This window comes from Ictalurus furcatus, chromosome 25 (genome assembly GCF_023375685.1).
Source record: "Ictalurus furcatus strain D&B chromosome 25, Billie_1.0, whole genome shotgun sequence".
NCBI classification, from domain to species: Eukaryota; Metazoa; Chordata; class Actinopteri; order Siluriformes; family Ictaluridae; genus Ictalurus; species Ictalurus furcatus.
This window is the reverse complement of record NC_071279.1, coordinates 16,834,636-16,857,577: the sequence shown is the minus strand read 5'-3', so window position 1 is coordinate 16,857,577 and position 22,942 is coordinate 16,834,636. Positions and strand designations below refer to the sequence as shown.

The following is a 22,942-nucleotide window of genomic DNA, read 5'->3' as shown; positions in this document are numbered from 1 at the left end:
CCGTGTATCTTCGGTTTCGCTCCTCGGTTTGTTTAGAATCAAGTGTTTAAGGAGACTCGCTAATGTGAAGTTCGAATAACCGGATTCAAATCATGTTAATTAGTAATGATTACTGCTAATTTAAATTAGTAATGATAAGTTATGGCCCCCATTAAAAAAAAAGTAAGACTTGGTGTGTGTCTGTGGTTGCTGACGAGCTGCATTACTGGAAGATTAAGCGCATGGTACATTTAGGAGTTGCCATCTTCAGCTCTCTGCGAGCTTTGCCTTTTATGGAGATTTGTGGGCGTGACTAAATGTACATCTGCTGTGTTGTGAGCATGCTTGATCATTTACAGTTGATTGCCATTTATCGACATACACACATGAGAACAAGGAAAATCCGCTAAAGGTTTAGGAAATCTGGTGGTTTTTACTTTGGTTTGGCCCAGGAAAACATTTATACACAACTTTTTCTTAAAGATACGGCAGCGATAAATGAAAAGGATAAACCCGTGTTGTGTTTGCGGTCGTTTGGTATCCATGAGAGCAGAGTATTTTTGCGAATTTTATGAATAAAAGATCAAAAGGCTAAACAATAAAGACAATTTTTCACAGCCTTCTTTGCTCGTATTTACCAAGGGTGCCAATATTAATGGAGGGTCCTGTAAACAAGGCCCGCTGATGCCCACAATGCAGCACTTCAGCCTATAAACTGTCCAGAAACACACACAAGTGCATCTGTATATATATATATATATATATATATATAGAGAGAGAGAGAGAGAGAGAGAGAGAGAGAGAGAGGACGGTTCTGATAGGTCACAGCAAAAGTGGTGCAAAAGTTTGCGCACCCTCACAACAAAGACATTTCATTTACAGCAACTAGACATGTAGTGTGTTCTCTTTCAGAGAGGTTTCTCCGTCATCACAATGAACACAAATAGTCAAATAGGGTTTGTTACGATAATAATACAAACAATTAAACAACAAACAAAATAAATTAGTTCAAAAGAGATTGAACTAGTTGTCACCAGTTGTCTTTAAATCTGCGTCCAAACGCCTTTATATTTAGCTTTGGGATCCACTCAGTTTAAAAACGTACAATTTCACCTCTTTCTAAACAGCGCTCTCTAGTGTACAGGATATAATACTGTGACAACCAGTCTGGTCTCTGTTGCTGAACAGTGGCCCGTCCATCACACCAACTCCTGAGCGCGTGTCACAGATTTAAATCCTCACGTGACCTCTGTCAGAGCCAAAATGTTCCACTCAGACTGTCGTAGTCTCTTTATTATTCGTCACATCTGGCTGCAGTAGATTCTCCAGCTGATGACTTTTCACAGTGGCCTCTTTGTTTCTGTGATAAGAAAAGACAAAACATGTGATGGCACGCCAGTGACGGTGCACAAACAGCTACAGAATAAATAAATAAATAAATAAATAAATAAAATCTCACTTGTGCAGGTGTTCAATGTCATCGATGGTCTCTGGAAGAGGCACGCCTCTGGTCTCAGGAAGCAGCAGCACTAAACCACCAGCTATCACGGCCAGGATTCCTGTTGGAGTGATCAGAATTTATGTCTAATCCACTACGTATAGTTTTTCTGTACTACCACAGACACTCAACTGAGCCGAGGTCACTGCAAACAATTAATTCAATAATTAAAATGTAGCTTCTAAATTTTTGTCGGAAAAGCAATCAAGGATAAATCTGGAAGCGCTAAAGACCTCCCTCCCTCAAAGCTGGGCTTTATTTAAGAGTGGAGAGCTCTATGAAGTCCTGTTTGGAGCTCGCCAAAAGACATGTTGGAGACTCTGGTCTGACAAGGCCAAAATGTAAGATATTGGGCACGGCACAAACCACAATATTGTCAGAAACCCAACTCTGCTCACCACCTTGAGAACACTGTCCTCACATTAAAGCATGGTGCTGCTAGCACCGTATTCAGAGTTACCCTCGGCCTCTCGGTTGCTTCATGACATGTGATCCCAATGAAGTCTATTTCAGTTCCAGGTTCTAACACTACAAAAGGTGGAAAGTTCGGTGGATGTGAATACTTGTGAAAGCCACTGAACGTTATTAGAGAATATTTAGATCACATTCCAAAAAGGAGATGCAAACCCACCCTTCATCCCCCACCCCCACCCCCACCATTAAAATCCTTCCATACACCAAATTGCAGTGTTTCTACATTTTTTTTCCCCAAAATAAATGAAAAGAAAATGTACAGTTTTGCTTCATACACACCAAAAATGATAAGCGGCAGCTCCAGCCAGATGACTGCGAGTCTGTAAAGCAGGAACGGTGCTACGATCCCTCCGATATCACATAAAGTTGAGCACACGGAAAAACCCAAATTCCTGTTGGAATACGTGTCATTACTCTTTAGTTAGAAATTAGTATAATGCATTGTGAGCCAAATTGATCATATGAGAAGGTGAAATTCTTTATTGGACGTATAAATTCCTTAGCCAGGCCATCGGGGTCCCGGCCACATGCTGTGTTTGCTCAGACATCTAGTTATCTGGGCTAAAAATTAAATTAAAATAAAATAAAATAAAATAAAAAAGCAACAACAAATGTAATTTAACTCAAATGTACGATCAGCGGATTATGTACAGTGCTGTGAAAAAGTATTTGCGTGTATCCTGAATTCTTCTAGTTTTGTGTATCTCTCATAAATGATAATGTTATTTATTAAAGCAAAAAAAAAAAAGTTATCCAATACCAACTGGGCCTGTGTGAAAATGTATTTGCCCCCGTTGTTACTAATTCCCCAAATCTATGAAACTGGTGAATAATGGGGGCAGTGGTGGGTTACTGATTGGAAGGTCGGGGGTTCAAGCCCCAGCACTGCCAAGCTGCCACTGTTGGGCCCTTGAGCAAGGCCCTTAACCCTCTCTGCTCCAGGGGGCGCTGTATCATGGCTGACCCTGCGCTCTGACCCCAGCTTCCTAACATGCTGGGGTATGTGAAGAAAAGAATTTCACTGTGCTGTAATGTATATGTGATTAATAAAGACTCATTACAATGGGGTTCAGCTGGACGAGACACAACCAGGCCTGATTACTGCAAACCCTGTTCAATCAAATCTACACTTAAATAGAACTTTTTCCCCAGAAGTGGCCGACCTTCCAAAATTTCTCCAAGAGCACAGCAATGACTCATCCAGGAAGTCACAAAAGATCCAAGGACCACATCAAAGGACCTACAGGCCTCTCTTGTATCAGTAAAGGTCACTGTTCATGACTCCACTATCAGAAAGACACTGCGCAAAAATAGCATCCGTGGAAGAGTAACGAGGCGAAAACCACTGCTAACCCAGAAGAACATTAAGGCTCATTTGAATTTTGCCAAAACACACCTTGATGATCCTCAAACCTTTTGGGAGAATGTTCTGTGGATTGATGAGTCAAAATGGAACTGTTTGGAAGACCAGGGACAAAATTCCACACAAAAAAAAAGAAGAACATCATACCTGCGATCAAGCATGGTGGAGGAAGTGCGATGGTGTGGGGATGCTTTGAAGGAAACATGAATTCTGCTCACAACCAGAAAATCCTAAAGGAGAATGTCCGGTCTTCAGTCCATAAACTGAAACTCAAGCGCAGCTGGATTATGCAGCAAGACAATCACGCAAAGCATAGGAGTAAATCCTAGTCCTACAAGTTAGTGAAAGACCGAGCTCCAGTTATCGGAAGCGTTCAGTTGCAGTGATCGCTGCTAAACCTGGCACAACCAGATTTTAATTTAAGGGGGTAATTAGTTTTTCACATGGGTGATAGGTGTCGGACAACTTTTTTTGCTTCAATAAAATAAATAACTGAATTAAAACTGTATCGTGTTGTGTGTTTACTCAGGTCGCCGTTGTTTCATGTTGCGTTTCGTTTGAAGATCTAAAACGATTTCGAATGAGATATACACAAACAGAAGAAATCAGAAAAGATTTTTTCGTAGCACTGTACATTAATACAGTCTGATGAAGCGTTGGGTTTGACCCTCAACAGAAAGGCTGAAAGTCTCTGGATAATTTTGGCTATGAGCAGGTTTTTGCTAGTATTAGAGTTCTAGAGTTCCCATGAGCTTCAGACGTCAGTGACCTGAGGGTTAAGGGCCTTGCTCGAGGGCCCAGCAGTGACAGTTTGGTGGTGCTGGGATTTGAACTCAGGATCTTTCGATCAGTAGTCCAATGTCTTAACCGCTGCTTTACCTGAGCTACTTTACCTGATGAAGGTCGGGTACAACTCGGTGTTTACAAACACCACCATTTCAAAAGCCATAGTGATTCCCAGTCTCCCGACGCAAGCCACAGCTGTTTTAAACCAGAACAAACCTGTAGGAAACAGATGTTTAAAGGGAAGGAAGACCATGAGTGTGGTTGGGAGTTCATCCAAACGGTGCATAAAAGATTTTATTAATACATTTAAAAAAATTAATAATCTGACACAAAAAAAGATTCTGAATTTTTTTTTTTTTTTATCGTATCCTATGGTTACCTCCTGAGTTTGTGTAAATTTCCATATAAGGAGACACGTTAGGGTGAACCTTGACCGATCGGTAACTGCGATTTCATATACCATTTACACCGTCAAGTTTAAATTGTTTATTGATTTCGATTACACACCAATTTAACAAACATTTTGTGAAGCTCAGCGGTTTCTTATGAATGCAAATGCAAGTAGGACGAAAGTAATGGCATCCTATAAAGGGTGTTGAGGAGGTGCTCTTTCACCCTTTAGTTTGTCGTTTTCAGCTCTCTGTGAAATTTCCCTTTGATGGAGTTTTGTGGGCGTGGCTTAATGTAAATCTATGCCACGAATGATGCTTGGAAATGTATAGCTGATTGGCATTTATTAATGTGTGCAGATGAGTATGAAAAAAATGAATGAGACTTTTGTTTGCTTTGGAAAGACTGTTTCTTGAAAGCCTTTCGCATTAATTCATCAACGCGCTTTTACTTCCATTAAACATATTACTAAAAGCCGCAGTGCATAACTTACTCTCTGGAATGAACGCCGTTATAAGGCAGGCGGCTCCAGCGACGATATTGGCTGTTGCAAACGGCAGCCGTCGGCCGATACGGTCAATTGTGAAGAGGATGAGGATGGCAGCGGGGAATTCCACTAAGCCAGAGATGAGGAAGTCAATGTAGACATTTCCACCCAGGATCCCCAGACGCATGATCAGACCCTGATACACCACAGCACTAGTGAACCTGTCGGGCAAACGGACATCTCAAACACACGTCTCCGTGCTCTGCACTTCACACGTGTGCTGTGGTTGTCAGACGTACCAGTTGTAGCTGAGGATGAAGGTGTGCTTTCTCATATTGGGGGTCCGGATCAAGTCCACGAAAGAGGCAACGGCAGTGTCTGGGCTATCGTCCTTTAGTGTCTGTGGAAAGAAGTTGCATTTGCAAATTCTTAAATGTGTATGAGTGATGACATTTTATACTGAATAATTGTAACTGTATGCTTCAAATGAATGATGGACCCTTCAACGCGGCAATATGAACGCACCTCGATGTTTTTGGAGAGCGTCTTCTTGTTCACTTTGGCCAACTCCTTTGTGATCTCCACAGCTTTACTGGAGTTGTTCTGGGAGAGAAGCCACCTCGGTGACTCGGGAATAAACCTGGAGGCAAGATCCATACAATAAAATCATTTCAACCAAAAAAATCGTTAAAGCTGCATGACTATACAGAACCCCGGGCCTCACCAGTAGTAAACCAGGAAGCAGAGGTATGGAGCTGTGATGGCCACCTGCAGCCAGCGCCAGTTAGTGATGAAGTAGGCTATGAGGGGCAGGATGAGGATACCGATGCTGAAGAACATCTGAAACACCACAGCTACTGGCCTTCGGTACTCCACTCCCACCAGCTCAGTAACTGAGAGCAGAACAGAGGAAGCATGAAAATTATATATAGCCAAAGCCTTCAAACAAAGATGAATATACACTCACCATCCACTCTATTAGGAACACCTGTGCATTCATGCAGTTATTTCATCAGCCAATCACGTGGCAGAAGCGCAATACAAAAAAATCATGCAGATACCAATCAAGAGCTTCAGTTCACCATTCTGTGTAAACTCTAGAGACGGTTGTGTGTGAAAATCCCAGGAGATCAGCCGTTTCTGAAATACTCAAACCCGCCCATCTGGCACCAACAATAACGCCACGGTTAAAGTCACAGAGATCAGACTCCGTCTTCATTCTGATGATTGATGTGAACATTAACCGACGCTCTTGACCCGTATCTGCATGACTTCATGCATTGTGCTGCTGCCACATGAATGGTTCGTTAGATAACTACACGAAATGTGAAGGTGTTCCGAATAAAGTGGACAGCACGTGTACACATGGTGTATAAAAATCGCATGATGCTGTCTTCCGGGTAATTTCTAAAACACATTCCTTGCATCAACATGTACATGAAAAACAGCAAGAGCTTGCTTTCTTACTCAGAACAAATGCTACCATCCAGCCGGCCTTAGACCCAAACCCATACAGCGCTCTGAACACCAGCATGGAGATGTAATTAGGAGATACCGCCACTAGAATTCCTGTAACCGTGTTCAGAACACAGGACACCAGGAAAGTCGATTTCCGACCAAACCTAGACGAACAGCGCAGAAGAAAACCACAGTTGACATAGAATGGACAGTTTTAATTAACATCACTTGCACCAACACCATATACAGTAAAAGTATCACACCGAATTCCCATTTAGACCTGAACAGGAACCCAAACGGACCCCGTTACAATAAATCCTGTAGAGGTGGTCCAAGAAGACAATTCCGATAGGAATCTTATAAGGAACGGATCCCAAATATGACAGAAATACTCATTTACAATCCTGTACAAGTATCTTAATGGAAGTCCCAAGGATTTTTTTGGCCAAGGGACGAGTGGCAGAAGTGCGTCGTACCTGTCAGCGAAGTATCCGATGGCAATGCTGCCTACTAAAAAGCCAACAGAGAGCGCTGCCTGGCACATGTCTAATAACCAAGCGTCTTTGCACACCACGTTAAACTGAAACACAAGGAAACATGGAATATAATGATCAGACAGGCAGCATTCTGTTATCAGACACTGACAGGTTTGTTCCTACAGGGTGTTTGTTGGTTCCTCGTAGTTTTGTGATCATTTTATAAAGATGTTGCCGTTACATTTATATAGAGCTTTACATCGGAGGAATTCTTCAACCGAAACCAGTGTGTGGCATCCACCTGGATGATGCGATGGCAGCCATAGTGCGCCAGAACACCCAGCATACACCAGCTATTAGTGGAGAGGAGATGAGTGATACAGCCAGTTGAGGGATGGAGATTATTAGGGGGCCATGATAGAGAAGGGCCAATGGGGGAATTTCGTCCAGGACACTGGGGTACACCCTGGTGATGATGATTTTTTTTTTTTGCGTGTGTGTTTACAACATGGATTGATATATCGCAATATAAAGAGTTCCAATGGTGAGGTGGTTACTGACGGCGGCCTTGTGGCAATAGATGGTATCCTAACGGATCAGTTCCACATGGACACAGGAAAGCCCTGATAATATAGTTATCTAGATAAAACTAACAAATAACCACTCAATGAGATACTTTCCGCTCTACTGCTCTTGTGGATGTGTCCCTCAGGGATACCCTGAAGAGTTTCCTGTCTCACACTTGTGTACACCCGGATACTGTAGATTTGTAGCTACGAACTGCTGCTGTATTCCTAAAGACTCATTCCAGGACTCTTATTCACAATCTGCTCGTGCTCGTCTTTCCTCTTCTACACCTGTATATTTTAATGATTCATATTCCCATTATCCGGTGTCACCCAGACTTAGAAAACGATATTTCCCCTTTTGAGTCAAGGTTTCATCCGCATGGATTTGAGACCCCGCCCCCCCTTGAGATTTTTGCCTCTGGTTTGTTCAGTAGGGATCTAAAGGCAAAAAGCTGAATTGAATAAATCCATCAAACAAAAAGTTTGAGTCTCCTGATGGGTTTTGAATGGGATAATCCATCCATCTTTTACCGCTTACTCCTTTTCAGGGTCACGGGGAACCTGGAGCCTATCCCAGGGAGCATCGGGCACAAGGCGGGGTACACCCTGGACGGGGTGCCAATCCATCGCAGGGCACACTCCCACACGGATGGGATAATAATAGAGGTAAAAATGATGTAAAAGTGATTCAGAGTTAGGGATAAGGATATTAAAAGGTACAAAAAAATTCCAGAAGCTGATCAAAGGATATGAAAGACGTTAGCAGTTATAGAGCGAACGGAAGCGGCATACGTGTTATTAGAGAATATCGATCCTGTTATGTAAGCCAGATCCGGAACCTATCCTGGGAACGCATCGCATTCCTCGCAGCATACCATGCACACACTCACAGGGGTTAATTACCTACTGTTCATCTACTGGACTGTTTTTGGCAGGTGAGAAGAAACAGGAGAACCTGGAAGAAACCCACAGGGACCTGAGGAGAGCATGCGAAATCTCCTCAGCAACCTGAGGACAGGATCGAACCGGAGACCGTGCAGCTGTGAGGTGGCAATAATATCAGCCTCACTGTTATGAAGCACAGTAAGGGTGATGCAAACTGACCTTTTATTTGTCTCTATTAAATATCTCATGATGAAGGAACACCTGTGAAACCTAAAAAAAAAAAACCACACTAAATATCTAATTGTTCTAAATTAAATTTCATTGTATTCGTCATTCTGTGCTTAAAAGTTTTGCACTCGGTCGTATTTCTGCCCGCTCACTGAATACATCATAGGTCTGTAACGGAACGAAACCGGTTCCAGTCGTACCTCAGTGACGAAAGACGTTCTTCCGTCGTAATCGTAGTCCCAGCCATCCTCGCAGACGCTCGTGGGGAGCGCAGCGCGATTTTCCTCCGCGATCTCGCCGTCCAGGTCATCGCAGCTGAGATCGGTGATGTTCCACTCCATGTCAAATCTCTCACACTGACTGCGCACCGCTCCAGCGGACGTGTTCTGAAAAGGCACCATGACCCCGAGTGCCTTTTCTAGACTCCAGTCACAGTGCATCTGAATCTGCTTCACCCCGGGGTTACGGCACCAGTGGTCAGGGGTGAAGCCCAGAAACACGACGCCCACATAAACTCCAGCGAAGGGCACGGAGACCAAACACAACAGGGAGAAAATGCGCTTCTGGAACCTGCCGAATTGACCGGCTTCTTCCAGGATGTCGTCGAACGTGGTCATGGCAGCGTCGGCTCGATGGCTTTAGTGTGCGGCATCCGAGCAGCAACGGGGTATTTACACTCTTCCAAGTGCAGAGTCCATAGAAGGCAGGATGACCCTCGATCTAGTCATGCGGAGATTGAAATTAGCACACAGAGCCCACGTTACTCTTTAATAGACAGCTGCGTTGTGCAACGAGTCTCTCGGCGGTTCCTCTGTAACGTGACACTGCTTTTCTTCCTTCCTCAAAGTCAAAAATCATTAATATTCCTTAAATGATGTTTATTTTTTTTTACATTCTCCACAAAATACACTTGCTACAGAATGAACAATGGTCATTTTAACATCCTCGATTTCACTACTACGTAAAATCAATACACTAACCCAGTGGTCATGATGCGGTGCGAGTGAAGAGCAAAAGTTTGTACCCCCCCAATAGTTTCTTGGAGGAAACGTGCACCGTTCATTGAAAAGAACGAGTGGTGGACATACGAGGATTTAGAACACTTTCAGAAGGAAGGACGCAAACCTTTGAAATAATAATAATAATAATAATAATAATAATTATATCATCTTCCTACTTTTCATACTTGTGATAATGAAGGAATATTAGTGAACCCCTAATAAAGTCAAAACTGCACCAGGACTTGTAAATATCCGGACCTAGCCGGCCACCCGGTGTGAAAGCACCGCTTTAATCAAAACAGTAAATATTTTAACAGCCGTTCTTTTTTATTGAAATAATGTCTCAGTATGAACATTTTTAAATACAGAACAATAATAATAAAAAAAAGCAGATGAGCAAACAATTCTAAAGCAATTTTGGCAAAAACAGGGCCATCAGTTAGGAGGCTCTGCATATGTGATTTAAAAAAAAAAGAGGAAAAAATTAAATAAACAGAATTAAACACGTACCGAGTTTATGTGTACAACATGGAGTTAGTGACGCCTTCAAACATTCCTCAATAGTAGTCTTTCTGCAAATCACAAAACCCATCAGACAAGTCATTCGAGTGCATCGCATTCAGAAACGGTATGAAACATTAACGTCCCACGTCAAGAACAGGCCACTTCAGGACAAATCGACAGGAAGCTGGTTTATGATCAAACCGTAATATTTTCTCAAGACTACAATTGCAGAAAAAGAAGAAGAAGAAGAAAAAAAATAGGTTTCCGTAATAATAATTAAAAAAAAAAGATCAAAAATATCACAGGCGTCACAGTCTTGAGTCTAAGGCCAAAAATCACACTGCTATCATCACCTTTTAACTTTTTAACCCTCATCCAGTGCTGAAAAAATAATCAGAGTGCATCAGAAGTGTGAATTTTTACATACATAACTGTGCAAACTATTCATTTAACAATTATTAACATGAACAACAATACCTGAAAAAGAGAAATCAGGCGGGGGAAAAAAAAGCTGAAAGAAAGACTGAGACAATGATGTTCTGTAAGTTCGTGGAGGGAAATGAGATCTCCCGGCATTAAAATACTGCGGATGCTCGGTGTACGGGTTATACAGCATGCTTTCATGGCAAAAAGGGAAGCTGAAGCAATGCAGGACACTTTTACTGGAAATGGATTCGTTTTTAAAAGGAAGCGATAAATATGAAGCAGATTTATTTATTTATTTTTTTAATCCTGTGAGGCAAGTTCTGCAAAAAGCACACAGTGGAGAAAAGAAGAAAAGGGAGAAAATGTTAATGCGATTCCTCATGGCTCCGTGTGCAAAAATACCGCAAACCTCAAAACACAGGATGTTCCATATTCACGACCGGCTACTGGTTGTCATGGAAATGAGTGAGATGAATAAAACCGAAATCGTGTATAAAAAAAAAAAAAAAAAAAAAAAAAAAAATCAACCCATGAAATTAAATAACGAAATCATAAGCCATTTTGTTTGTGTGTCTTCATGTACAATAACATCTCTGTGCAAATCAATTTTTAATTAATTAAACTGACCCGACCCGGAGAATGAAAAACGCTAAACAATTAAACGATGAAATAATTTCATCGCCAAGGCATCGACTGTCCGTTGATAAGCACTGAACAGATATAAATAGATTTCCCTTTAGAAAACAAACAAACAAACAAAAACAAACAAAATCAACCAAATGACCAGAGGGAGTTTAGAGGGACGTTCAGAAGTTCATGAGAGGAATCCTCAGACTTTAAGGAGGTCCTCGTCGCTGTCGTCTGGGTCTCCCTGCACTTTTTTCGGATGTCTGGAGCTCGGTTTGGACGTGTTCTTTCTCCCCGTGTCGTCCAGCAGCCCTACCAGATCCTCGTCGCTCTCGTTCTTCTTCAGGAAACGAGAGGAGGAAGAGGGAGCGGAGACTCGTCCCGAGTGGACTCGAACTCCGGGGATGGTCAGAACTTCTTCTTCGCTGTCCTGCTCGTCTAGGGAGAAGGAGCGCAGCGCGTCGGCGCTCACCGGTTTGGTGGTGATGTGGCCGTTCTCGTGAGGTGTCTGCGCCGGAGTCTCCACCTCCTCCATCAGCCACTCCATCTCGTCCTCACAGCCGTCTTCGTCCGTGTTCACCTGGGACACACACGCGTTATACATAACTAATCCGTGTAGGACTGGACATGATTTCTATCTGTATCACCTTGAGATTTATTGACTCAAATTATACATTGATAAAACAAACAAACAAACAAACAAACAAACAAATAGTATTATTACTACCTTGGAGTATTTATAAGACACTTGATTTCTGCGTTTGCAGCAGTTGGCGAGTTTCTGTATAAAAAGCCCCCTAAAACAGAATCACACAGAACTTTATCAGCAAGAGAAATTCATAAATAATGAAAAGCAGTGTGTGTGTGTGTGTGTGTGTGTGTGTGTGTGTACCTCCTCTCTTGCTTGTGAAGCAGCAGAACAAGCATACAGATGGTAAGCACCACCAGCAGCAGGCTAAGCACCACCCCCACAGCCTGACTCCGCCCTGATAATCCATCATCATCATCATCGTTGTCCTTAACCTGCTGATTCATGGTGCTTCAAAAAATATAAATAAATGAAATAGAGGAACAAATGTTAATCTGTGGAATAAGAAAAAAAAACCCCCACAGAAAACACAGCTTAGGATTGATTTGAGTCTTAATTACACTACAAATCATATTTTATACGAGGGCTATATTAGTGTTTTTGAATATCATTAGGGTAATTTGAATATTCATGAGTTTATCATTCATACGGACAGACACAGGGAATACGGACACTAAAGCTACAGTACATTTGTAGTGCAAAATAAGCCGCAAAATGATCAGATCGATTATTATTGATTTCTTAAATAAAGAAAAACATTCACTTAATTTTTTTTTTATTTTAAGCACGAGGGGTCGCCACTGCGGATTAAAGGCCTGTATATTTGATTTGGTGCAGGTTTTACGCCGGATGCCCTTCCTGATGCAACCCTCCTATTTTATCCAGGCTTGGGACCGGCACTGAGAGCTACCCCCAGTGGATGGGTTGGCTCCCTGTCCGGGAATCGAACCTGGGCTACGGAGGTGAGAGTGCGGGGTCCTTAGCCGCTACACTCCCACATCACATACCCACATCAAGAGCGATACAGAAGACAACTCCTGCCGCCTTGTCTTACTAAATCTAACTAAAACCCGTGACGTTCGTGGGCATGTTGAACCAAGGACCTCAGACAGTAACGCTACTTACAAAAGTTCACAGACTTTGTTGGTGTGCCAAACGAACAAGTACTGACACCCATCGGTCTCCAGCAGGAACTCGGGGATGCCCACTCCGGCCCCTGGCTTGCAATGGAACAAGATGGCCGACGTCATGGTCTTAGACTTGTCACGACCACACACAGACTCCGAAGGCACCAGGACGTCCAGACTGTCCCCTACGAATACAGTTTTTAACAACAAAATGAAATATTTCAGCCTGGAAAATCCTCCACATCCTCATGTGCTGTAATGTCTGCGTCTCACCTTTGATGTAGTACTTGGCCTTGTTGGAGGATCCGATCTTCCGGCAGTAGGTGGCGCCCTCCTTCACCTGGCAGATATTAGCGCCCAGGCACTGGGATAAGGAGCTGTCCGTGATGCCCGATAGCTGGATGTGGTAGATGTAGGTGTCACCATTGGGTCTGATGTCTCCGGTGGCTTTGTGGAGGCTAGGAGTCAAAGAAACATGAGGAGGAGGAGCTTATAACAATCTAGTAGAGCCACAGCGAGGGTTATGTATGTTACTTTACCCTACGCTCACACCATGCCCGTTTTCTACGTACAAGATATGCGAGACGACACGTTTAAAGGATTTCCACAATTATATATAAATACATCTTTAAAAAAAAAAAAAAAAAAAAAAAAAAAGGATGTATAAGCTGTATATTATATATTGGATACTGCCATTTCTCATTACCATCACAATGGACAAAACTCACAAGGCATTAGGGTTATTCTGCTTTCGCTCACTATCGCTTTTGCCGTTTTAGGTTGCAGAACAGTTAAAAGTCAGATTCGGACCTGTAGTAGAGATCTCCCAGGCTGAACACGGCTCCCGACTCTGGAACTCTGATGGTGCCATTCACCATCTCCACCTGCTCCCCTTGCTGCTTCACTACACAGGCTGCTCGAGTCTCCCACTCCACCCAGAACTCACAGGCTGCCTTATCCTCCCTACACACACACACACACACACACACACACACACACACACACAAACATAAGGTCTAAAAGCACAAAAACACTCAAATCTAGAACAGCTTGTAAAGAAGAAGTGTGTGATGGTCTGGGAAAACATGCTGGTTGCTGCTGTGGGCGAAAAGATGATGAATAATTAAAAATTGGATTATACTGTAACGACACCTCACGGAACAATTCAAAAATATTTCCCACTGAAATGTGTTTATTCAGGCTACTTTATAGCCGTGTCTTGGAGTACTGCCTGCGACGATTGTACGGTCTAAGGAGCAAGCATGATAAACTCGGTGGGAAAAACCGTCAGTCTGCCTAAAGATGTCTAAAGCATTGCAGGCTCAGTGTGATTTCCTCACACAGTGAATATCACGCTCTGATCAAGTTGTCTAACCTGGCTGTCAGCGTATCCGTGACGCTCCCACGCCATCATATTACCAAAACGGAGTAGAGCCTAAAAACCGAAGTTTTAAAATGTTTAAATGCGAGTGAACGAATCAGTGATCGTTTCCACGCCGAGACGTGGAGTGAAGAGACGACGACGAGGCTCGTGTTTAAACGCCACGACTGACTTTGACCTCGGGTGATGAGACAGAGGCCAAAACTGTACTACCTGGCTTAAAATGTTAATCTCCAACACTTTGTAATGAAGCATCCTTTAACTATAAGTAAAACAACAGTAAGACCCAAAGATAACGTATTGCGGCTGTCCACTCGCATAATTAACGCCACTGGTTTTTAACCGGTATCTCAATCCACGACATCTGCGGTGCATGTCTGATTACCACGGACAATAATCCTGGAACCAGTTTCTCTACATCTCGGTTATAATGGAAGTCTAAGGGCAAAGGTCAAGGAGAAATAAACTCCTTTTACTCCAGTGTTAGAGATTTGCATCAAGCAACAGTAAGCAAACAACAAGGTAAATGTCCACCATAACCGCTACTTACTTAAATTTTTTTTTAAAAACTTCCCCAAGAACCCACAATCCTGCCTTCTTGTTTTCTACTATACGAGGCTCATGAATTTTACAGGTCAAAGTTCATCTAGATACGACATGAAAGTTGACACGATATCAGAGGGAAATGCACATCTTTAACAACCCGTGTCCTTTCCCCTTCAGTGAACTGACATTTTTGCGCAGGGGATTTTATTTGCATTTTGGTTTAAAAATAAATAAATAAATAAAATTAATTTTAAAAAAAAAAGAAAAAAAAAAGGCAGAAGTGTAACGTTTTCTCCCGTATCTTCATAGCAAGGCGTCAAAAACGTAAGCGCTACCGCTCGAGTGCGGCTATCTGAAATTCTTGTTCGTGGTAATCACACTACGCTACAGATGCAGCGAATAGAGATCAGGTTTATGGAGTATTCGTTTACTCGTGTCCACATAACCGGACTCACTTCAGGAGTTTCGGACGACCCACGGTGCTGCCGCAAGACAGCTGAACAACGGTCTTGGCTGGCTTTGAATTCCCACACACGGCGTCCCCCATGGTGTAATTCACCTGTATCTTTCCATCTGGAGAATGAGAGCACATGGTTAGTTTTGTTTGTTTACCCCCTAAAAAAAAAAAAAAAACAACTAACGTGTCTGTATCCGAGTGTACTGTAAAGCCCACTGACCGGTTAAGCCCATGCTCTGAGTAAATACTTGTCCCAGGGTCTCTGTCTTTCCGCTGGAGCGCCTGCGACACACAGCGGCTCCCTCTGGACAATCAGTCAGACCTCCGTGGATTTCCTGGCACAGGTTCATGTAGTAACTGCAGAATAATGTGTCCAAAAAACAAGCTTAGACATTTGTGCCCAAGTTTTATTATTGATTAAGCCAAACTCGCAAGAGCGGCAGGTTTTATTTATTTATTTTTTAACCTGCACTGGCGCTTCACATCCAAAGACAACAACTGAAACGTTGATGCTGGGTATACGCACGGTCCTTAAAACTACATTAGTAGAAATTGCAATGACGTTTTAAAGCGATCGTTTATAGTATTATAATTAATGATTAAATTTATTTGAGGGAAATTGATTTAAGCGTTCAGTCTGTGGAAGCGTCCTTGAGTTTGAGACATGTGCCATATAAATTAAACATATTATTATTATTATTATTAAACTGTTACAAGAAACAGGAGAAGAGTAATGAACACTGCACAGGCAAGAGTTATTACATCATAAAGTATGAGAGTCAATCATGCTTCAATATGCAAATGCAGGCAATGCAGAACTGTCTTACTAAAGTATAAAGGGGAGGGGTATGTACAGGGTTGCAGGTGTTCCCAATCTGCATATTCATAAACTCTAAGAAGTGTAGCTGCTTCTGTGACTTTTTCTATTGTCTAATACTTTTTTTTTTGTTGATGGAATCAACACATTAAGAAATGTATTAGTTAATATAATGACATGATACATGCGACATAACGTGCTATAAGCCGTTACACGCAGGTGTACAAAAGCATTTTCTTACGCGTCGCTCTTGTCGGCGCTGCTGAACTTCCACGGCTCGGTGAGAGACGAGAGAGTGCGCAGGTCGTAGGTTTGGTGGTGGCTCACCAATTTGCACTCCATCTTTTTCGGGGGACAGACGACGTTAGTGCGCCACTGGAAGGTGCTGGAACAAGCCTGAGTCTCGCTGAGCACCTGGGGTGTGCCGTGATTCGCCGAGCGGTCACACGTGAACAAGATTGTCGACTGCCTCTTAGCGGTCGCTGAAAGATGAAATGTTTATTTAAAAGATTATTGCAGTATTCTATGAACACAAAGGCTTAGTTCAAACAAACAAACAAAAAAAAGTCTAACTTAATAATAATAATAATAATAATAAATGTATTTTATTATTATGCTCTCTTTACAGGTTGAAAGCTGTTTGGCTGTACCTGTAACTCCGCCCCAATTTGTGATTTCATTTTGTTTAACTGCTCATGCATGAACCCCTTTCTTACGCATGTTGTCGTAGCTGTACTTTATATTGTACTATATATAGTGTAAAATATGTTGTCGGTTTTTATAATCTAGTTATTTAGTGGTAATTTGAATATTTGATATTAACAGTAGTGATCGGTCTCGAGGGTGGACATACTCAGAAGGGGGAGGGGATGGTCAATGGAATTTTTTTAAATGAAAACACAAATAAGTAAGAGCACCGCCTCTTACCATTAGAACAGAAGCCCCACTGTTTGTCTTTGTCATAGTTAGCTGTGGTGGAGCACCACTTCCTGCCATCAGACCTGCCGTCTTCTGTGCACTCAGAATAAGACTTGTTGAAGAAGTTGAAGGGAAACTTGCACACAGCTCCTTCTGCAGTCACTGCAACGAGAACGTGAGATCTCTATTAATCTAGTTAATAGACTTTTTTTTTTTGGTAAAGGAAATCCCAAACATGACTGTAACGGTGTGTAGCTTTAGTCACTGGGTTACACAAGCTCAAATCATAGTCCGGCGTACTCCTGAGATTGTTGACAAGTCTGTATACACACTACCGGTCAAAAGTCTGTGGACACTCGACTGAAATGTTTCTCGTGATGTTAAAAAGCTTTTGATCTGAAGGTGTGTGATTAAACGTGTGAAATCGGCGCCGTAGACAAAAATGTAATCGTACCGACGTATTCGTTTCTTTCATTAGAAAACTAACGTTTTATTTACAAAAAATAAATCTTTATTTAAACAGACGACTCGGAGAGAAATATTCCGAAAAGCAGGAGATAAGAGTCCGGCGTCGGCGTGAACTCCTTTAATACTGTTTAAAAATCATCTCGGGGAAATTCCTCAAGAAATCGCTCGAGAAAACGCCAAGAATACATTTCTGGAAAATTCTAGACAAAAAGGGCGTCGACTTTGAAGATGGTAAAATATTAAATTATTTTGGATTGTTTTTTATCACGACATAATTCCCATAGTTCCATTTGTTTTACTCCAGAGTTTTAAATATAAATAAAATAAAAATAAAAATATGAGTGTCTAAACTTTTGATCCTCTCTCACACGTGGGGGTAAAGCGTCGCGTAAGACGAGGCTGACCTGAAGGACAGGGGTCTCCGCCTCCGTACTGCATGATGACGGCTTGCTCCTCTCGGCTGTAGTTCAGACTCATGGTCTGGCTGAGGCCAAACGATGACGCCGAAGTCCCGGAGACCAAACACACCGGACTCTTTTTGCACGCCTTGTCCGTCACGGACCCACACACATTCAGCTTATATGTCCCGGAGGAAAAAGGAACCTACACAACACAACACAACGAGCTCAGGGACAACAAGATAAAACGCATAATAAAAGAAAAACATATTCCTCAAAACACACACATGATGAGCTTTTCCTTTCTCACTGTAATACATTTAGCATGGCACATATTCATACAGTAATAATTACTGCATTATATTACACCCAATGTAGTAATAAATGGCACAGAAACATGACGGAGGTTCAGGAATGATCAGGAAGTTAATTTGGTGCATATTTATACCCTTAAAAATATGAGAAGGAAAAAAAGTTCCTCAAAACAACTTTAGTTCCTACCGGCGATTAGTTCCTGATTTACCGTACATGGAAGAATAACTCGTAACCATGGTTTCATCTAATCCTGTTATTTACGAGCTCTTATTAAAGAGGCATAATGAAGAAAAACAAATCTCGGGGGGGAACAAAGCTGCAGAGATTGTTGCTGCCTCTGGTTAGCGTACATAGCTAGAACAGTTAGACTGCTTTGCTAATCTGCGAATCACGCTAATACAAAGACTAGCAAGTGTAAATTAAAAATAAAAGCATCTCCCGTAAGAATAAACGTCAACACAAACGTGAACACAGACTAGCCACCTGGACATCTCCCGACAGACGCGAAAGGTCAAAGGTGTACTGCAGCTGGGAGACTTGGAGCTTGCAGCCCTGCGTGATGATCGTCTCCGGACACACCAGAGGCGTCGGCCACTCGAACACGTACATGCAGTCCTGCTGACGCATCATCTCCGGAGAGCCCTGTGTTCACAAAAGAAAGCTCGAGGACTATCCAGGTACGAGTCAATTCAAAGTCTTATCGACGTCAAGTACTAGAGTACTAACCAGGTCTGTGCCTTTCTGGCAGGTGAAGATGATTCTGGAGGTGTAGGTGACGGAGGGATCGGCTGCACACGGTGTCGTACTGCTAAAATCGATCTCCACCTGGTGACGTCAGAAAATAAAATATAAAAGGCACAAAAGAGGAGAGAAACCGGTAAAGAAAACAATATTGTTATAGGGTGGAAAAAAAGAAAAAGACTGCGCTTATTACCGCATCAGTGGCAGAGTTATACTTCAGAGGGGAAGTGGCATGTCCGATGTCCTGTTCGGGCAAAGAAAATAATAAGAATAATAAGAATATTTACACGCACGAGCTGCTCAAAGCAACTCGGATGCACCGGAAACCTCAAAAGCAAGCATTTTTGCCCCAAGACCCTCAGGTTAACCGTATGACCCGATCAGAAACTCACGACGGGGTCTCCATTAGGCGGGTCCATGCACACTGCCGCTCCAGGAGGACACTTGACCCCTGGAATGGGGTTGAGAGGCTGGCAGATGTTAATGTAGAAGACACGCGACGTGTCCGTGTTCTCGCCCGTGTCCTCGTCCGTGGCGGTGTAGTACCCGCTGAGGTGGATCAGAGGACTCAGGTCTATCAGGCTGGTTTTGTTCCAAACAGAGCACCTCACCTAAAACACAGACAACACGATGTTAGCGCTGATTGATCAACAAACTAGACGCGCGTAACATCCGAGTGGGCTAAATCTTAATATAATAAATAATAATAAACATCAAATATTAATGAAAAAAAAATGTTTATTATTAACTACTTTAATGTTCTTAGAGTAAAATGACGTTTCTTATTCAATTTTACTTTATCCCAAGGGTGCCAATAATTCTACAGCTGACCACGAGGCCCTGCTGGTGCTCCGGTTACCTCTGATTGGTTACAGGTGACTGCAGCAGTAGTCTTGAGACGTTACTGATTACAGATAATGACTGAAGTGTCCCGAGTTGTCATATGTAAAGCGAGTGGTGTCACTGACTGTAAATGACGTTCACATGTATGATCCGTTACGCTTTAAGAATTCTGGCTAACGTACAACCGGCACTTCTACGTTACTTACAACATCTCTCGAAGGTCACGGAAGGTGCCGACGTCTGCATTCTGTACTCAGTACCTACATGTGAAATGGACCGTGGGTTATACGCAATGGAAGGAGGAGCTGTTTAGATAGGAAGCTGGTTAGCCAGCTTCTATGGGCATTCCCATGGCGAGAAACGTTTAAGTACCAGAAGTAGCAGGCGACCAATAAGAGTCAAGCTTTATACGACTTCATATGACTAGCCAAAAGATAGGACAGAGAGACGGTTTTTATACAATGAAACATTAATTTTTACTCTGAACAATAATTATATTCGGGTCCGAAGGGGTTAAAGAGCGACTCCGGGGGAATTTCATAATCTTAACCGGCATTAGGTCTCCTTTCTAACCAGATCAAGCTTTAAACTAAAGTCATGTTTCGTTACTTGAACGCTCTGCGCTTGGTCTCCGACGATCCTCGGATGATTACGCCGTCCGTGACTTCTAAAAAGGAACCCGGTGGCTGCCATTGCCCTCGTAAATCCCAGACTAGTGAGCGATCAGCCCCAACAAACTGTACAGCTTTAGAGAGAGATCGGGAGGTCAGGGAGCTCTGCGGCTCGGCTATAAACGAGAAAGCGGAGCACAGTGGGAATTTCTCTCTCATTTCTACAGTAGCGGTGAAAAACGATGCGTGTCTTTATATATAGTTTTTATTGTAAAGGTGTGGCACATGAGATATGTTCTGAACTTCTTGAAGCGGATTTTTATATTTATTTTATACTTTTGTTTTATTTTATTTTCAAATCAGAAGTAGTAAGCATCTGAGTTTTACACCAGCCGGAAGCAGAAGTGCCGTTTTGGTTATAGCGCAATAGTGTTTGTGCAAACAGCCCTTTGTGTTCCTGGTATTATGGTGAAACGAGCAGGCCTTGAGGTCGGCATGTGGATTTTACATCAACTGTGTTGAACAGTTAACAGTAATTACATCAAACGTACATGAAGGCATGTCGTAATAATACGATATTGTAAAAAAAAAATTGGTTCATATCCAATACAGCTTAAATTACTACTGTAGTACCTTTTGTTCGCAGACCAGCGGTGTATGCCAGGAAAAAAAGTGAGTGCACGTGTCCTTGTCCGAGTCGACCAGGACGGGCTTGCTGGTGCCGCCTCCCTCAGACTTGCAGATGAAGCTGATGATGCTCTTGTGTTTCAGCGACGGATTGGCCTCGCAGACGTCTCCGCCCTCGTACGTCAGCTCCACCACCTGGTCCTTATAGACCAGCTTCCTGCTGGACATTCCTCCATTCACAGCTGTTTTCGTGTCTTTGATACACACTCCTGCACGACAGGACAGACAAGGACCGAATCAGTGCTGAATAGGAAACCAATTGTATAGTTTTGCAAAAACAGGTAACTGATTTTGGGGCATCACCTGCTTCTGAACTGCAGCCTGTGTTTTTTAATGGGCCACAGACATTGAGGCGATACATCGTCCTGACGTTTACGCTGTGGTACACCGTATATCCACCTTCCTGAGTGAGTGAGTTGAGGTCAAAGAGATACCCTGTGGAGGGAAGGCACATGGACGATTCAGATCCCTAATGAACAGGCCAGAGGCTTACTTTTATTGCTTTACATTGTGTACATGTGGTTTCATGGCAGGGAACGTAGCCAGGTTACGACCCAGCTGATTTGCGTTAACGTTCAAGAGAACGTCTGAATACCACGATTGTAGGATGGAGGTGATCTCGCCGTAGGACTCACCTGTGAGTGGATCATTGACCTTGCAGTCTCCGTGTTCTGTGCTGTTAAGGGGACACGCTGCTGCGGTAAACCACACAAAGATGTACACACAGTCCTCTAGTGCAGTGATCAGAGTGGGCTTTGAGTTCTGTAGCCAGCCACACACACACACACACACACACACACACACACACACACACACACACCCCAAGTTAAAAAAGCACATCACACACAAATTCCCATTTCAATATTTATCTAATAACAGGTTTCTCTCTTAACACGGCCAGTCCTTGGCATACACCACACAGAGTCTCCGCGCCTCACCACTTTGTTGTGATCGCATTGAAAGCGTATGACGGTGGACCGTTTGCGGTCTCCATTCGGGCAGGTTGTTCCGTCTGTGTACTTCAGCACCAGTGTGTCTCTGTCCCACTGTGGCTCAGACTGGGCTTCTCCCAGACTCACATACGTATCACCGGTCTTCTGACACACTGCAGCACTGCTCGGGCAGCCCCATGAACCTGACACACACACACACACACACACACACACACACACACACACACACACACAAAGGATCAAAACAGCAATAAATCTTCAGAAGCCTTCTATAGTACAAAGTACCTTAGAGCCAGAAAATGTAAACTGGGAGATTCCAGGACTAAATGTGTAGGATGTTTACGGTATCTGCTCAAAACTGGCATCGACAGAAACAAATGGTTTCGGGGGGGTGGAGCTAACAGCATAGCTTGTAGCTGATTGGTTATGCAGAAAAGTTCAATAACTCAAAAAATTTTATAATCTCAAACTATTTTGCGGCCCAACTGAAAAACAAACGCAGAAATACTTCCTGTTCTCTGATTATAAGGAGTGTGACTGTTGCTTTGGGGCAACAATGAGTTCAAATTAAACCGGTTTATGGTTCAGTTACTCTGCTTTGACATTATCTTTATTTATTTATTCACTGTTCTTTTAAGGCCGTGCCAGCATCAACGGCTATTCTCATGGCAAGATCAAGGTAGGTACAACAGTAAAGCATTCAGTAAAATCTTACAATATTACAAGATTAAAAATCTGAACACTTTTCCACAACAACAAAAACTATATAAAGAGCCTTCAATTTATCCTGGTTTTAAAAGGAATTCCCTGCCGAGATATTTCGGAGGACTTCCAGATAAGTATTTTCTGAACAGAAGCGTTGTCTAGTGTTGTTAAGAACAGGACAGTCCAGCAAAAATGATCATGATGTTCTTCTTTCTGATCGTACAGAAATCACATG

General features: G+C 42.7%; 2 protein-coding genes across 11 annotated transcripts in view; both read right to left on the bottom strand.

Moving 5' to 3' along the window:
* The window catches only part of slc22a2 (solute carrier family 22 member 2), a 10,260-nt gene extending 932 nt beyond the window's left edge, over nt 1-9,328 (bottom strand). The window contains exons 1-11 of one of the 2 annotated variants that reach the window (XM_053613587.1): nt 8,794-9,328; nt 6,912-7,015; nt 6,445-6,599; nt 5,702-5,870; nt 5,503-5,617; nt 5,277-5,377; nt 4,984-5,198; nt 4,208-4,316; nt 2,231-2,343; nt 1,439-1,538; nt 1-1,339 (exon numbers count right to left, since the gene is read on the bottom strand). The exon at nt 1-1,339 is cut by the window's left edge and continues 932 nt beyond it. In XM_053613587.1, coding sequence (XP_053469562.1) covers nt 1,252-1,339; nt 1,439-1,538; nt 2,231-2,343; nt 4,208-4,316; nt 4,984-5,198; nt 5,277-5,377; nt 5,503-5,617; nt 5,702-5,870; nt 6,445-6,599; nt 6,912-7,015; nt 8,794-9,210 — 1,686 coding nt within the window. In that variant the 5' untranslated portion in view covers nt 9,211-9,328 and the 3' untranslated portion in view covers nt 1-1,251. Of the gene's footprint in view, nt 1,340-1,438; nt 1,539-2,230; nt 2,344-4,207; nt 4,317-4,983; nt 5,199-5,276; nt 5,378-5,502; nt 5,618-5,701; nt 5,871-6,444; nt 6,600-6,911; nt 7,016-7,152; nt 8,694-8,793 lie in introns of those variants that run through there. The other variant, XM_053613588.1, reaches the window with a different exon arrangement.
* A 6-nt stretch (nt 9,329-9,334) lies between these two features.
* Nucleotides 9,335-22,942, bottom strand: part of igf2r (insulin-like growth factor 2 receptor) — a 47,184-nt gene continuing 33,576 nt past the window's right edge. For all 9 annotated transcript variants that reach the window (XM_053613576.1, XM_053613579.1, XM_053613583.1 and 6 more), the window contains 19 exons: nt 21,988-22,184; nt 21,685-21,811; nt 21,353-21,484; nt 20,996-21,258; nt 19,301-19,519; nt 19,102-19,152; nt 18,894-18,992; nt 18,651-18,809; nt 17,859-18,057; nt 16,996-17,148; nt 16,310-16,550; nt 15,472-15,608; nt 15,250-15,367; nt 13,678-13,830; nt 13,141-13,325; nt 12,866-13,052; nt 12,044-12,190; nt 11,879-11,948; nt 9,335-11,731 (listed from right to left, as the gene is read on the bottom strand). In XM_053613576.1, the coding sequence (XP_053469551.1) occupies nt 11,354-11,731; nt 11,879-11,948; nt 12,044-12,190; nt 12,866-13,052; nt 13,141-13,325; nt 13,678-13,830; nt 15,250-15,367; nt 15,472-15,608; nt 16,310-16,550; nt 16,996-17,148; nt 17,859-18,057; nt 18,651-18,809; nt 18,894-18,992; nt 19,102-19,152; nt 19,301-19,519; nt 20,996-21,258; nt 21,353-21,484; nt 21,685-21,811; nt 21,988-22,184 (3,215 nt within the window). In that variant the 3' untranslated portion in view covers nt 9,335-11,353. The remainder of the gene's footprint in view (nt 11,732-11,878; nt 11,949-12,043; nt 12,191-12,865; nt 13,053-13,140; nt 13,326-13,677; nt 13,831-15,249; nt 15,368-15,471; nt 15,609-16,309; nt 16,551-16,995; nt 17,149-17,858; nt 18,058-18,650; nt 18,810-18,893; nt 18,993-19,101; nt 19,153-19,300; nt 19,520-20,995; nt 21,259-21,352; nt 21,485-21,684; nt 21,812-21,987; nt 22,185-22,942) is intronic.